General features: G+C 31.8%; 1 protein-coding gene across 2 annotated transcripts; it reads left to right on the plus strand.

Annotated features, from left to right (window-relative positions):
- The first annotated feature begins 2,435 nt into the window (after positions 1-2,435).
- Positions 2,436-13,075, plus strand: LOC141689777 (NAD-dependent malic enzyme 59 kDa isoform, mitochondrial). 2 transcript variants are annotated; one of them, XM_074494166.1, is made up of 21 exons: positions 2,574-2,712; positions 4,074-4,219; positions 4,326-4,449; positions 4,901-4,997; positions 5,137-5,255; positions 5,333-5,500; positions 7,346-7,474; positions 7,629-7,689; positions 8,089-8,192; positions 8,277-8,360; positions 8,437-8,543; positions 8,646-8,739; positions 9,063-9,176; positions 9,485-9,550; positions 10,198-10,270; positions 10,376-10,462; positions 10,645-10,699; positions 10,793-10,864; positions 11,647-11,709; positions 12,356-12,470; positions 12,697-13,075. In XM_074494166.1, coding segments are annotated over exons 4-21 (1,584 nt in total). In that variant the 5' UTR covers positions 2,574-2,712; positions 4,074-4,219; positions 4,326-4,449; positions 4,901-4,996; the 3' UTR covers positions 12,769-13,075. The 2 variants fall into 2 exon arrangements, with proteins under 2 accessions (XP_074350266.1, XP_074350267.1); XM_074494165.1 differs by lacking the exons at positions 4,074-4,219; positions 4,326-4,449 and having other exon boundaries at positions 2,436-2,712.
- Positions 13,076-13,675: the final 600 nt, after the last annotated feature.

Here is a 13,675-nt window from a genome sequence, read left to right on the forward strand (position 1 = left end):
CATGTTTTAGTCTAACCGTGAATTAATTTCTGTTTTATGGTTAAGTTGCTTGATAAACGAGTAATAGACAACGACAACCTTTATTTATTATTTTTTTTATCATTATCGCGCATCATCTGTACTAGGCCATCCTCCAGAAAAAGGTCATGTTTTGTTTCAAGTTTCTATTTCGCGGATTAAACAATGAAATAGTCGTAGTTTAAAGCTTGAGCAACAAACTAGGTATAATACTTTCGATAAAGGTAAATCTACTTTTCTGAAGTGTTTTAACACGTCTTGGAAAATCTTTGAACCCTCTTCACCGTCTCATTTTTTGTCATTTTGCTTTTTGCAGATATAGGTTTGTAGGTTTTACCAAAGTACAACTATGGTACAATCAAACTCGCATTGATGATAAGATAATTCAAACACCAAACACGCCATAAAAAAAGAAAGCATAGAGAAGTGATACTGTTATTGTTCTAGAACCAACAAATTCGTGTTAAAGACCATGTAGTAATTTAGACCATTTCTACTTAACTTTTTTTTAAACAATTATGCTTATAAAAAGTAAGATAATAATCTATTTATCATTTTTTCCCCAGTTTGGTTTCCAGCATCAAGGTAATTAAAATTAATATTTTGTAAGTTTTTCTTTAATATCTGTAATTGATTCCTTAGATAGCGACCATGTTTTATTTCTAAATGCAGTTCAACTATATATTTATTCCCTGTTACAATCTTGGTCAGATAATAATGATGTATATTGTGCTCAACCAAAAATTGATGAACCATCTACCTACTCTGGTGTCCAAAATTTGTTACCGACATTCAATAAAATAGAAGAAGAATCACTTGAGCACATAGCAATTTGTTTCTATTGTAGTTTTTTTTAATTATAATATCCTTATATTAATTCTTTTACAAATTTTAAATTTTTACCATGTTGTATATATACTATGATGACGAGGAATTTGATCATGGAGGTGGAGGTGAATATTTATTTGATATTTTATATGCATTTCAATATATATCCATACACATTTATATTTTCGAAGAATTATATTTATCTGCATTTCAAAATCATTGTTATATTTTATGTAATTTTAATTTTTTTACTACAAACTGTTTCGAGAGAAGAAATATTTTAATTTTATAAATTTTTTAATATTTTAATTTTATAATTTTTTTAATATTTTAATTTTATAATTTTTTTTTGAAGAATTAATTTTATAATATTTAAAATAGGAGGTGTCAGTATAAGGTGGCTATGAGTAATATTAAAATGAATTTTCACTAAGCAAAATAATTTTAATGCATTAACGTTTACTTTTGCAAATTGTATACATCAAATATAATATATCGGTTGTCAATTAACATATTTTAAAATAACTTATGTAGAATATTTATATTTTTTTCAAAGTTTAAAATGCGAGGGGTCGCCGTAAGGCGATGCCGAGTAATATTGAACTAAATTATATATCAAAATTCAGCTATTTTGAATATAACTATATAATTTTCATTTATTTATAGTATATATTTACATTTTAACAATTAAAGTAATGTTATGTAATTTTAATTTTTTTAGAGCAAACTGTGTCGAGAAAAGAAATATTTTAATTTTTTATAATAATTTTTTTTGAAGAATTAATTTTATAATGTTTAGATTAGGAGGTGTCAGTGTAAGATGGCTATCAATATAATTAAAATGAATTTTTAATAAAAAAATTTGTTAGCAAAATAATATTAATGCAGTAATTGTTTAATTGTATACATCAAATAAAAAATAGTGGTTGTCAATTAACATATTTTAAAATATCTTATGTAGAGTATTTATATTTTTTATTTTTTCAAAGTTTAGAGACGCCGAGTAATATTAAACTAAATTTTATATCAAAATTTAATATATATTAATGCTATTAGAGGAGTAATTGACAAAATTTGATTTCGAGTTTATATGTTTAATATATTAAAACCACGATCAATTGAAATAATCGCGTAAATAACATTTATTACCTATTAAAATTGTGTAAAGAATATTTATATACTGAAAAAATGAACCTTTAAAGATGTAATGAAAATAAGATATTAACAACTCTCTTGATTGAATTAATTATATATATTACTAACAAAATATTTAAGTAAAAATTATCCACTTCACACTTTTTAAAAAAAATAAATTTTATTGAGCGCGGGCCCTAATTTTCTCCAAAACATCACATACAATTCGGATATTTGCACGGTAAGCTTACAATCTAAAACTATAATACATCTGTTGAGAAATAATAACCGACAACGAAATTCAAATTCTAAATTTAAATACTAGTAACTCTTTTAACATCAATTCCAAAAGGAAACGATTAAAATATAAATTTGAATATCCAAAATTAAGTGAATAAAAATAGAAACAAAAGTTTTGAACAAAATAATTTATATAGTAGTAGTATCTGTTAAAATTCGCGGACAGCCGCGTATGAAAAAGTAGAGAGTAGAAAGCATCGAATTCCCTGCTTTCAATAATTCACTATAAATACACAGTCTTCCTATTAATACATATACAAATTCATTGTGTGTATAATAATTTGACTAGTAGATCGGATAATGTGGAGAGGTGTAGTTCGATCTGCGGCGTCGAATCTCCGCAACTCACGGACTTACTCGACGGCGATTCCACTGCCGTCGATTATTCATAAGCGTGGGATTGATGTGCTTCATGATCCTTGGTTTAATAAGGTTCCTTCGTAATCTCCATAAATTAATATTCCATAAATTTTTAGTACTAGTAGTTTTGCACTTGTGTATTTTTAATCTCTATAAATTAATAAAGTTCCAAGTTGTAAAACCTTAGTTGCTGCATTATTTTGGTTACTGTGCTGTTGATTTTAGTTGGTTGAGAAATTTACTATATTTTTTTTACCGTACTCTTATTTTTTAAGCTCAAAATAAATTTATAAAGTTTGAGGCTTTAAATTTATAAAGAATTAAAGACAATTTGTTGGTGACAGTGGTGTTTTAATTGGTCGAGTGTTTTCTATGATGTTGGATTTATTTTTAAGCTTGATAAATGGATAAAGTTGTTCGGCTATGATGTTATAGCGGTTTTAATTAAAGACAATGAATGTATTTTTTTAAAAATTTAATTAATGTGTTCTTTTTGTTGCTGTGCTATTTAGTTTGTTGAGCAGTTTTTGTTCAGTTTTTCTTGGTGCTGTGATGTTTTTAAGCTAGGTAATATTTTTGGGGCTCGAAGTTGTTTTGTTATAGAGGTTTTTAGTAAAACTTTTCGTGTTCCATTGGTGCGGTGTTTAATTAGATGTGTGACATAAGTAAGTTGGATTATGTGACTGACACTTCGTGTTTTTTGATAGGTAATTATAATTGTGCTCCATGTTTTTTAATTGGAAGATAGTGTAGTTTGATTTGGTTTTGTGTAGTATTGATAGTCATTGGATTAAGTAGTGAAGGATGTAAATATAGTAGATACTCGATATACCTATACTTTTTGCCTGTCTCAACAATGATGTAGTAGACTGTAATGGATACAGGGTAGTTTTAACCTCTATAAATTAGTAATCTACTATATAAACTATAAATTAATGACCATTGTTATTTGTCTGCTGGATTACATCAGTATTGATATTGATCTGATGTCAGAGTCGTCATGGACATTGTGTGTTGAAACCTAAGTGGACATATGTGTGTAACAACTAACAAAGGAACAATTTTTGAACATGCTCCGGCATTTTTAACAATTTAGATCAGGGGATATCCTAAAACGGCTATTACAGTGCTGCAGAGAGCCGCTAGCACTAGTGGACCATTACGATGATATATAGGTATGGCGCCCACAGCTGCGTCAATGTGACTCGCACAACTTTTATAAGTACAAGTTTCAACTCTGAATAATACATATATCAATATAAATTGTAAAAATATTACTGCAAGTTATGTCAGATCTATTTTCTTGTTTAGGCCTTCACTTCCGAACTTGGCAGCCAACAATTTGTTCACAAAAGTAGAATTAGCATATTCAGTCTGAAATCTGAATAAATAATGGTCTATGAAACACAAGGTATATTTTTTACATGACACAGTAATAACTATGACTTCAACCAAAAGACCCGGGGTCAGCTTGCTCTTCCTTGCATGATCCATACTCTCCACAAATTGTGAACTAGCAGCCACCACAGGAACGCAAACCAGCATGACCTATGACGGTCAAATGAGCACCCACCAAGGGGTAGGTTACTTAACCATATTGCTGGAATTTATAGCTTTATTCTTTGACCCATACTGAAGTAGAGTCGAGTATGTGCCTTAAGTTAGTTGGTGCTTTACTTCCTCAGGTTTTGTCAGTTCCTATCTCCTATGGAGCTTAAAGTTTATCTGGCAACGTAGTGTACATCTCGAATCTGGGGAAAAGTTTGGTTGGGAACATATTGTGGTATTAGTGGGTGACTGGGTGCTCAGGTAGTTTTAAGTACTTACTGGCATTTAGTTATGACTGGTTCTTTTGTATAGTCATTCCTTATCATTTCTTGTGCCTCTGTACATCATGGACAATGGTTTTGCCCTGATTTTGCAATGTTTCACTGATATAGTAGGAAGTTTTCTCTAGTTTTTATTGTTAATCAATTTTTGCAAGGAAAAGTTACAGTTTTGGATTTTTATTTTAAGGCCTATGCTCCATCTTTTACTAACTGCCACAGATGAAATTCATGATTTTTACAACAAATTTTTTTTGAAGAGATTTTTTACAACAATTTAATTATTTCGACTTGTACAAGAGAAGTAACGATCTAACGTGGACATAAAAGTCTGCTACAAAGTCGTAGTTGATATAAACTTCTAAGCATTGATGTCTAGCTATATTATTAACATTTAACTTCTTCATTAATGTATTTGAATTTTTTACTGGCAGGATACTGGGTTTCCTATAACTGAAAGAGACCGACTTGGACTCCGTGGTCTCCTCCCACCTCGAGTAGTATCTTTTGAGCAGCAATATGATCGTTTTAGTAAGTTGATAATATTATGATATTATTATTCGACTTTGTTATTTTTGCCTTCTATTGGTTAAAGTATGCTTGTAGGCTTAGTGGGCGCTGATCTGTTAATGTTAACACCATCGTTTTTCTTGCTTTGTTGCATCACTAGTGGAGTCGTATCGATCACTAGAGAAAAATACCCAGGGTCAATCTTATGGTGTTGTATCCTTGGCAAAATGGAGAATTTTAAACAGGCTACATGACAGGAATGAAACGTTATACTACCGAGTAAGTTTGATGATACCTAAATTATGAAGTAGGTAAATAGGTTCTGTATTCTTAAGCAGCTTCATTATTCTTTTCAGGTTCTTATTGATAACATTAAAGATTTTGCTCCAATAATATACACTCCAACTGTCGGACTAGTATGTCAAAATTATTCAGGGTTGTTTAGACGTCCGCGTGGAATGTACTTCAGTGCCAAAGATAAAGGGGAGATGATGTCTATGATTTATAACTGGCCTGCTCAGCAGGTAATCTTTTGATCTGTGAAATAGTAAAATAAAATGGAGATTGCCTTTAGTTTTTATTTTTTTATAAAAAGAATCCCATACTTAGGAGTTACTCAGGAAGAAGCTGAGGGCCTGTTTACCTGTTGAAAACTTTTCCATTTTTCTTTTTTTTTTTTAAATTTTCGGACTTTAATTTCTAATAAAACAGTTGAAAACTAAGAAAATATGTTCCAGATGCCAAAATAATATCTGGCCAGTTTTCTGTCTTCTCAGCTCCATTTAATTAACGATGGAATAAATTGTTTTTTTGTCAAGAATAACTTAAGTAAATATATAGGTAAAACAATTTTAATGTTTCACAATTTCATTGTCTATAAATGTTTTTTTAACATGTTTAAAATGACTTTTTTAGATCAAATATAATTAAAGATGAAAAATAAAATATATTTAAAGATAGAAAATAAAATATTAAAACATTCGAGAGAATATGTTGAAAGTCAAAAATTTCTAGATATACAATGATTTTGTAGTATTTATAAAACAATCTAATTACTAAGTATATACAAATTTTTGAAGAAATTTTCTATAGGAATAACTCAAGTTGTAGTTTATTCACCTAATATATAAGTTATTAATTGTTATCTTGTTAAGTACTCTCTTATGATATAAATATTAACATTAGAAAAGAACATTTATATCTAGTTATTGTTTCAATCAAACTAACAAAATAATAGTTAAACAAACTATTTTAATATTTTTATTTACAAATATATATTATACTCTTTAATTTAAAAATATGATATTATAGTGTTGAAATTTTATAAGTTATATAGGTTAGTACTATATTTGTTGTTTGCTAATATTATTTTTTGTTACAGTAATTTTTAAAATAAACCGTAATTTTGCATAATTATTAAGTAACATATAAAGTTAACACAAATGTATAAATGTGTGTCTGGGAAGGATCTAAGGGGGTTAGGTGTATGATTAGCCGTTTTCCCCATTTTCTAGGTTTAGAAAACATCAAAATGTTGTTTTCCAAACTTTTCATAATTGTAATTTTAGTTTGGAAAATATGGAAAACCGTGTTTTCTATTTTTCCAGTTGTTAGTTTAAAAGGTTTGCAATTGACCATGTTTTTAGTTTTTCGAACTTTCTTAGAAAAATTTTCTGGAAAACAGTTGAAGTAAACATGCCTTGACTGTTTTTTTTGTTGTGCATTTGTTTTCTCATGTTCTACACTTTGAAACAGAAGAATGAATAACTATTACTCCTTTTACCCTGTCATGCAATGCTCATTGTTGAAATTCTGTATCGCATCGGTTACCACTTTCCATTTTCATATCAACATTCTTCACAAATATCTCCTCCACTCTCATCTTCTTATAGTTTTTCAATCCTTGTCTCTTACCTCTAGTTATCTTCACAACTCTCGTTCCATTTTACTGTTTTTCATATCAAACAACACGCGGAGTGCTGATGCTTACAGTTGTCTAGACAAAGAAACCAAGCTTTGAGTTCATTTTTTATTCATATAAAGTTGTTACACAAATATCTGATTTTTTCCCCTTTACTGAAAACATGTTAGATATGAATTCAGTTTATTAATATTCATCTGTGAAGGAAATTTTTACCTAAACCCACTGGATTGGTATCAAGGTGAAATACTGTGAGGATATCATGATGTGATGGTTTTGGAGTTATAAATAAAATAAAGTAGATCGATCGGTATCTAATTTGAGTAAATTTTAGTTGGGAATTTGCAATTTTTGTTGTTGTTTGATGCTCGTAGCAATACTCAAAAGCAAATAGGACAACGTTTGTTAGTATATATATTTTAAATAACCGATTCTTTGCTGCATACAGGTTGACATGATCGTGCTGACGGATGGTAGTCGTATTCTTGGCTTAGGTGATCTTGGTGTTCAGGGAATTGGTATTCCAATTGGAAAACTTGATATGTATGTTGCTGCTGCCGGTATCAATCCACAGAGAGTATGTCATGTTCAAAATTACTTGCTATATCTGAGTGAAGATAAACAATTGTATTTGTGGATGTGCTGAAGAGTTTCTTTAGTAGAACTATATCATAAGTGTTGGTCTGGTAAATTGTATGAAAGTAAAATTTGGCTGCGTTCATTTCCTGCAGATACTTCCAGTTATGCTTGATGTCGGTACTAATAATCAAAAGCTTCTTGAAGATCGTCTTTGTGAGTAACCGACAGTTAGTATTTTTCGAAATGTTTTTGTTGGTAAATATATGAGAATAACTTTGTAGTTTCTTCCTAAGTTTGGGGGACAGTCATCTGGGCCTCCACATTAAAATGCTGACTTATATTAATCTCAAGTAGAGCTTCTAAGTTGATTATACTACATGTTGAACTAATGATGACATTTTTATCGAAGTAGCTTTTAATATGCTTATTATTTGGTGTTTTAGCTACTAAATAAACTTAATGGAGATTATAACCTAATCAAATACCAGAACTGGTGGAGTAAACAGATTAGGTTCTGGTATTTGATTCAAGTAAAGCAGATTCAAAAAATCTTTACGAATACCTGCAGTGGGCTTTATGAAGATTTCTATTGACATCATATATGTTTCAAAGATTTAGGACTACGACAACCTAGGTTGGAAGGAGAAGAATATCTATCAGTTGTTGACGAGTTCATGGAAGCTGTTCATGCACGTTGGCCAAAGGCTATTGTGCAGGTCTGTTTGTATTATAAGAATAGACTTCTTATTTCTTAATGAGATGACATTTCGATTAATTCTAACTCTACAATATTTTCTCAGTTTGAGGACTTTCAGATGAAGTGGGCCTTTGAAACACTGCACAGGTACCGGAAGAAGTTTTGCATGTTTAATGATGATATACAGGTGAATATAAGTTGCATTCTTTTATATCTTCACATTTTTGCTTCAAAAAATATATTCTGAAAATGCTGAATTCCAGGGAACTGCTGGAGTTGCTTTGGCTGGACTTCTTGGAACTGTGAGGGCACAAGGTCGGCCTTTGACCGACTTTGCGAACCAAAAGATCGTTGTTGTTGGAGCTGGGAGGTAAGGCTTAACCAAGCTAGTAAAATGCTTTTTTAAATTGTGACTGCAAAATTGGTTTGGATGTTCTGACACAAGTCTATCCATTACATTACATGGTTGCAGTGCAGGGCTTGGTGTTCTTAACATGGCCATACAAGCCGTGTCAAGAATTTCTGGATCAGGAGCTGATCCTCACTTCTTCCTGCTTGACAAAGATGTATGATTCAGTCAACAGATATTGATTTCTATATTCCTTCTCGTCATGTCTAATTTGGATTGACCCTTAAACATGTTTGAATACATTGACTAACATCTTTAATAAAGATCAAAGAGGGAAGGAAGATCAGTACATCTTCAATTATCTTGTATTCTTTGTTGATTGGCACGTGGCTTAATAATGCCTGAAGAAGGAAAAAAAAGCCTGTATTACAGAATATGAAGCCTGATAATTCAATATACATTAAAATTTGATACTTTTCTGAATAGTCAAAATTTTGTTTCTTTCTTACACTTGTACTGTTATTGAAAATTGCAATGCAGGGTCTTCTTACAAAAGAGAGGAAAGGTATCGATCCTGCAGCTGCACCATTTGCAAAAACCTTGGCAGAAACTGAGGAAATGGGACTAAGGGAGGGAGCCAGTCTTGTCGAAGTGGTAATTATTAGATCTTGATGATATTATATACTGGAATTTCTGATCCGCTGACTGGTGGTATTCCAATTTAAGAAAAATTAACTTCCCTAAATTCTTTAGTAGCTGGAATACAACATAGTAATCAAGCTTTAAAAAGATTATCACTCTACTTGTTTTGTGGCTATGAAGGTGTCTGGGTAATCTAGATCTCTAATAATTAACATAAGATAGGTTCTTGTTCCACTTATGTTGAATTAGATTTTCCAAACATCCCCTATGTGTAATAAAATAAACATACTGAACCCCTTGCTGAAAAATTTCTTGTTCAGGTTAAAAAGGTCAAACCACATGTCCTTCTTGGATTATCTGGAGTTGGCGGAGTCTTCCACGAAGAGGCAAGTACATTTCTCATCGATCTTTCCTATGTATCAATTTTGAGCTTTAAGTAATCATAATCATTATCCTAACTTTATAAATGTAATTTTAATTTGCAAATGCTATTGTTGTGAGCTGAACTAAAGTATTTAATTACTTACTGATGCAACTGTTTGACTGGCTACCTTCAATCTCTTTAAAGGTGTTATATACTCCACATGACTTCACTTTTGAAGAGCCAGGCACTACAAACGACGTAGAGCAATTTATCAGATTAATGCTTTTTGTAATTATTGCCATAACTTCTATTCGTTAAGTCCACTCAACATAATTAAATTCTTAGTACCAACTACAGAAATGCCGTTTGTCTTGGACTCTTGGGTGCTAGATTTATCAGGGTATCGGCTATGATTTATTTAGCTGTCTATATATCACTTCCTGACTAGAAATATTTGATGGAATTCTATTATATAAATTTTATCCAAGTAACACTTGCCCAAGTCTTGGATTGACCATCTTCCTGGTAAAACTTTCCATCAGTTACTGGGTTTTGATGGGGTTCATTAGGAAGCAGGACATGAAATATGTGGGTGCACGGTTTCTGTATTATTAGTTGCAAGTAAAATTTGATTGATAAAGGTCTAACTATGCATAGCACTTACATCAGGTACTAAAGGCCATGCGAGAGTCAGACTCCACTAAGCCTGCTATATTTGCAATGTCAAATCCTACAACGAAAGGTATGTCTTTGCAAACTTGTCTTGTCATAAATATTTAATTTGTGGATGCTGCTGAAATCTCGTAGGCCTTAGCCATGCCATAACTTTATATATCCTGTAAAACAGCCGAGTGCACTGCTCTCGATGCTTTTAAGCATGCCGGCGAAAATATTGTCTTTGCAAGTGGGAGCCCTTTCGAAAATGTTGATCTTGGTAATTCTCTTCCTCCTAATGCTACTTCTGCTTCATGGTACTTGATTCTTTATCACTGAAGCAGCAGTCTACTTGATATTTCTTATGATGAGATCCAAAGCAACTTTACTACACACTGCCTTCTATTTCCTCCCTGAATCACGTTGGACCTAATCATTCATGGATGATGTATGTATTGACAGGAAATGGAAGAGTAGGCCATGTAAATCAAGCAAATAATATGTATCTGTTCCCGGGGTTCGTGCTTGTAGTCACATTGTTGCATTATAAAATAGCTTTCTGCTTTTCTTATAGTATTTTTACATGTTTGACATGCTTGAATTGATTCAGGATTGGTCTGGGTTCACTTCTTTCTGGTGCTCATTACATTTCCGACGGAATGCTGCAGGCAGCTGCTGAATGGTATAATTTAAGCATATTGGTCTGATCTAACATAATGCTGTGATTGTATTTCGTAATTATGAAATTAATGGCAACATGTTATTATGTTACTTATGTTAGCACATCTATTATGTACCTTTCTTCTTCTTTAGTATCCATTTCTCCGAGTCCAAGTACTAGTATAGAGTGCATGTTATTGACATTTAGAAATCTCCTCAAGTGTATTTGGTGCTTTGTGTGAAGTTACTTAGTTCTAGTTGGTCAGACAGATGCATCCATTAATTTAATTTATTTTTATTTTTAAAAGAGGGAACTCCATTCAGCATTAGTGCTTACCACTGTTCATGGCTTATAATTTAACCTGTTACTGTTTCTTTCATCATGTTGATTAGTCAGTTTGTGAAAAATATGTTTGATGTTTTTTTATACTGTTTTGCTTGTCAATTTCTGATTGCTTTGTAGCTGAAATATTTTTCATTAGCATCTTATGTATTTTATAATAGTTCTGATGCTACTAAAGACATTTTTATATTCATTAGATACATCTCTTAGGATACTGAGCGAAAATGAAGCTTTTCTTTAGTTTTTTAGATGTCCTACCTATTATAAATTTTTTTAAAAATTTCAATCGATTTCGACTCTTATTTCCTGTGATGGTTATGTTGGCTTATGTGCATGTGCCTCATTGGATATCTATAAAAAAAACTTCTCAGTACTGGTGCATAATTTTCCCAGTAGAAATTACAAAGATTTTTCATTAAACATGATTTGAAAATAGGTTTGATACCTTTCTTTTTTTGCAGCCTTGCTTCGTACATGAAAGACGAAGAAATTCAAATGGGCATTTTGTATCCTTCTATCAATAGGTAATGCTCTGATCTCTAATGCCTCTTTTCCTTGAACCTCTGGTCTCAATGAGGTGCAATTAGTTTGATAATATATTTTTAAAAGTAATCAGTAAGATAGTAATAAGCAAAAAAGAGAAAATCAGTAGGATAGTAGATTCCTATGGTTGAACTTTCAACCAGTATTCAGTAATTGTCAATCACCTAATTGTTGTTTAATATGCCACCACAAATGCTAGCCTTGAAATTATAGCGCTCTTTTCTCTTGGATGTCTCATTTGGGACTATGGCATCGATGCTCACAATTCAAAAGATTCTGCTTGTAATGACCTGTTCTAGTGCACATGTGATCGGGCATGTGCTAGAGAGTGTGGAAGAAATTTACACGTGCTTACGCTTGAATACAATAATTTCTATGATGTTATGGATAGATATGATGCAAGTATATCCATGCAACCTAAATTATTTGACAGCTACTCATCTGTCATCCTGTTAAAGAAAGTCTCCTGACCCAGTATGCCGTATATATAACAATTGCATTTTTGGTGTTTGATGTAGATGTTAGGATATTATTGTCCGGTGTAAGTAACCAGACACAATCATAAATTTACCATTGTAAAAATGAAATTACCAGCTCTTAAATTGACCTCAATGCGGATGATTGCAGTATTCGGGATATTACAGCAGAGGTTGCAGCAGCTGTTTTAAGAGCAGCCATTGGTGAAGGACTAGCAGAAGGACATGGGGAGGTTGGAGCTAAAGAGCTTGAGCACATGTCAGAAGTAAGAACACATTCAGTTTTCTTTAAAACAAGCACAATGCAATAATTATTAGAATAAAAATAGGAAGAGAAACCATCATAATCAACAGGAACAGATTCCGGGGTATATGCATAATCTTGTCTGATCCCTTGAAGGCATACAAAAAGAACTAGAACCACATGATTACAGCCCACATTATGAATTGCTTAATCATGGTATTTATCTAGCATTGTGATGTTTGATGCAGGGAGACATTTTAGAACATGTCAAACGCAACATGTGGTATCCTATTTACAGCCCTCTTGTTCATGAAAGATGAAGCACCTGTAATTCTAGAAGTTATTGCAATGCAAGATCAATTCATACATCTGCGAAATGGTGATTCTTACAAGGGAACAACGCCTGTGAAGAAGGAAAGTCGGAGTAGAAGAGTGAAACATTTATATTTGTTCATGAGTTGTAAACCCTCTAACATATTAAATTACGCTTATTGTTGTAATCAACAGGTGTTCAATTAAATTTTGACAACTACAGAGTTATGGATAGTATAACTTAATCCAGCCTTGTAACTACACATCAAATAGGTTACTACATATCATATAGGTAAATCTGGGTTTGCCATTTCAGGTGCTTGTTGATTAGGCAGTTCAAATCTGTGTGAATCAGGTCTTACCATTTTAGGTGCTTGTTGATTAGGCATTGTGACCAGTACAGTTTCTTATTTAATTCTGGAAAAGATTTGAGGGGAAGCCTAACCTTACAATTTATTTCGCCAATTTATAAATGAATCTTCAATTACGATTTTACTAGTTTGCTTCAATTTTAAAAGTTTGCATCCTATAAAATTATCAGTTTTCACTTGAATTTTTGTCTTTGCATCATAAAATTCCTTATTTTATTAGATGCAACTGAGAGATAAAAAGCAGTGTCATAATGCGCAGAGAACAATACAAAACATCTGTATAAAGTTTAAATTACTGTGATCAAAACAAAATACCAGAGGAGTCATTTCTGCAACCTGTGTCTCTACCAACGCAGTGGCATCAGAGGAAGAAGCTGACCAACAATGGCTGAGTCAACCTTTCTTGCAACAAAGAGGTGCCTTGGTTATTTCTTTCCCATGATATATAGTTCATACATTTATGTATTAGTATGTAAAATTGTTCTTAATTATTTTTCGAGACAATGGTAGATTTTTGAATGGTCAAAAGTTAGATCTCATAATG

Source organism: Apium graveolens, chromosome 10 (genome assembly GCF_009905375.1).
Source record: "Apium graveolens cultivar Ventura chromosome 10, ASM990537v1, whole genome shotgun sequence".
NCBI lineage: Eukaryota > Viridiplantae > Streptophyta > Magnoliopsida > Apiales > Apiaceae > Apium > Apium graveolens.

Excerpts from the sequence above, each read along its gene's own strand:
- LOC141689777 (XM_074494165.1), top strand. The coding sequence starts at position 2,581 with ATGTGGAGAGGTGTAGTTCGATCTGCGGCGTCGAATCTCCGCAACTCA. Across the intron at positions 8,193-8,276 it reads GGCCAAAGGCTATTGTGCAG|TTTGAGGACTTTCAGATGAA; the intron begins GTCTGTTTGTAT and ends ATATTTTCTCAG. Across the intron at positions 9,177-9,484 it reads GAGCCAGTCTTGTCGAAGTG|GTTAAAAAGGTCAAACCACA; the intron begins GTAATTATTAGA and ends TTTCTTGTTCAG.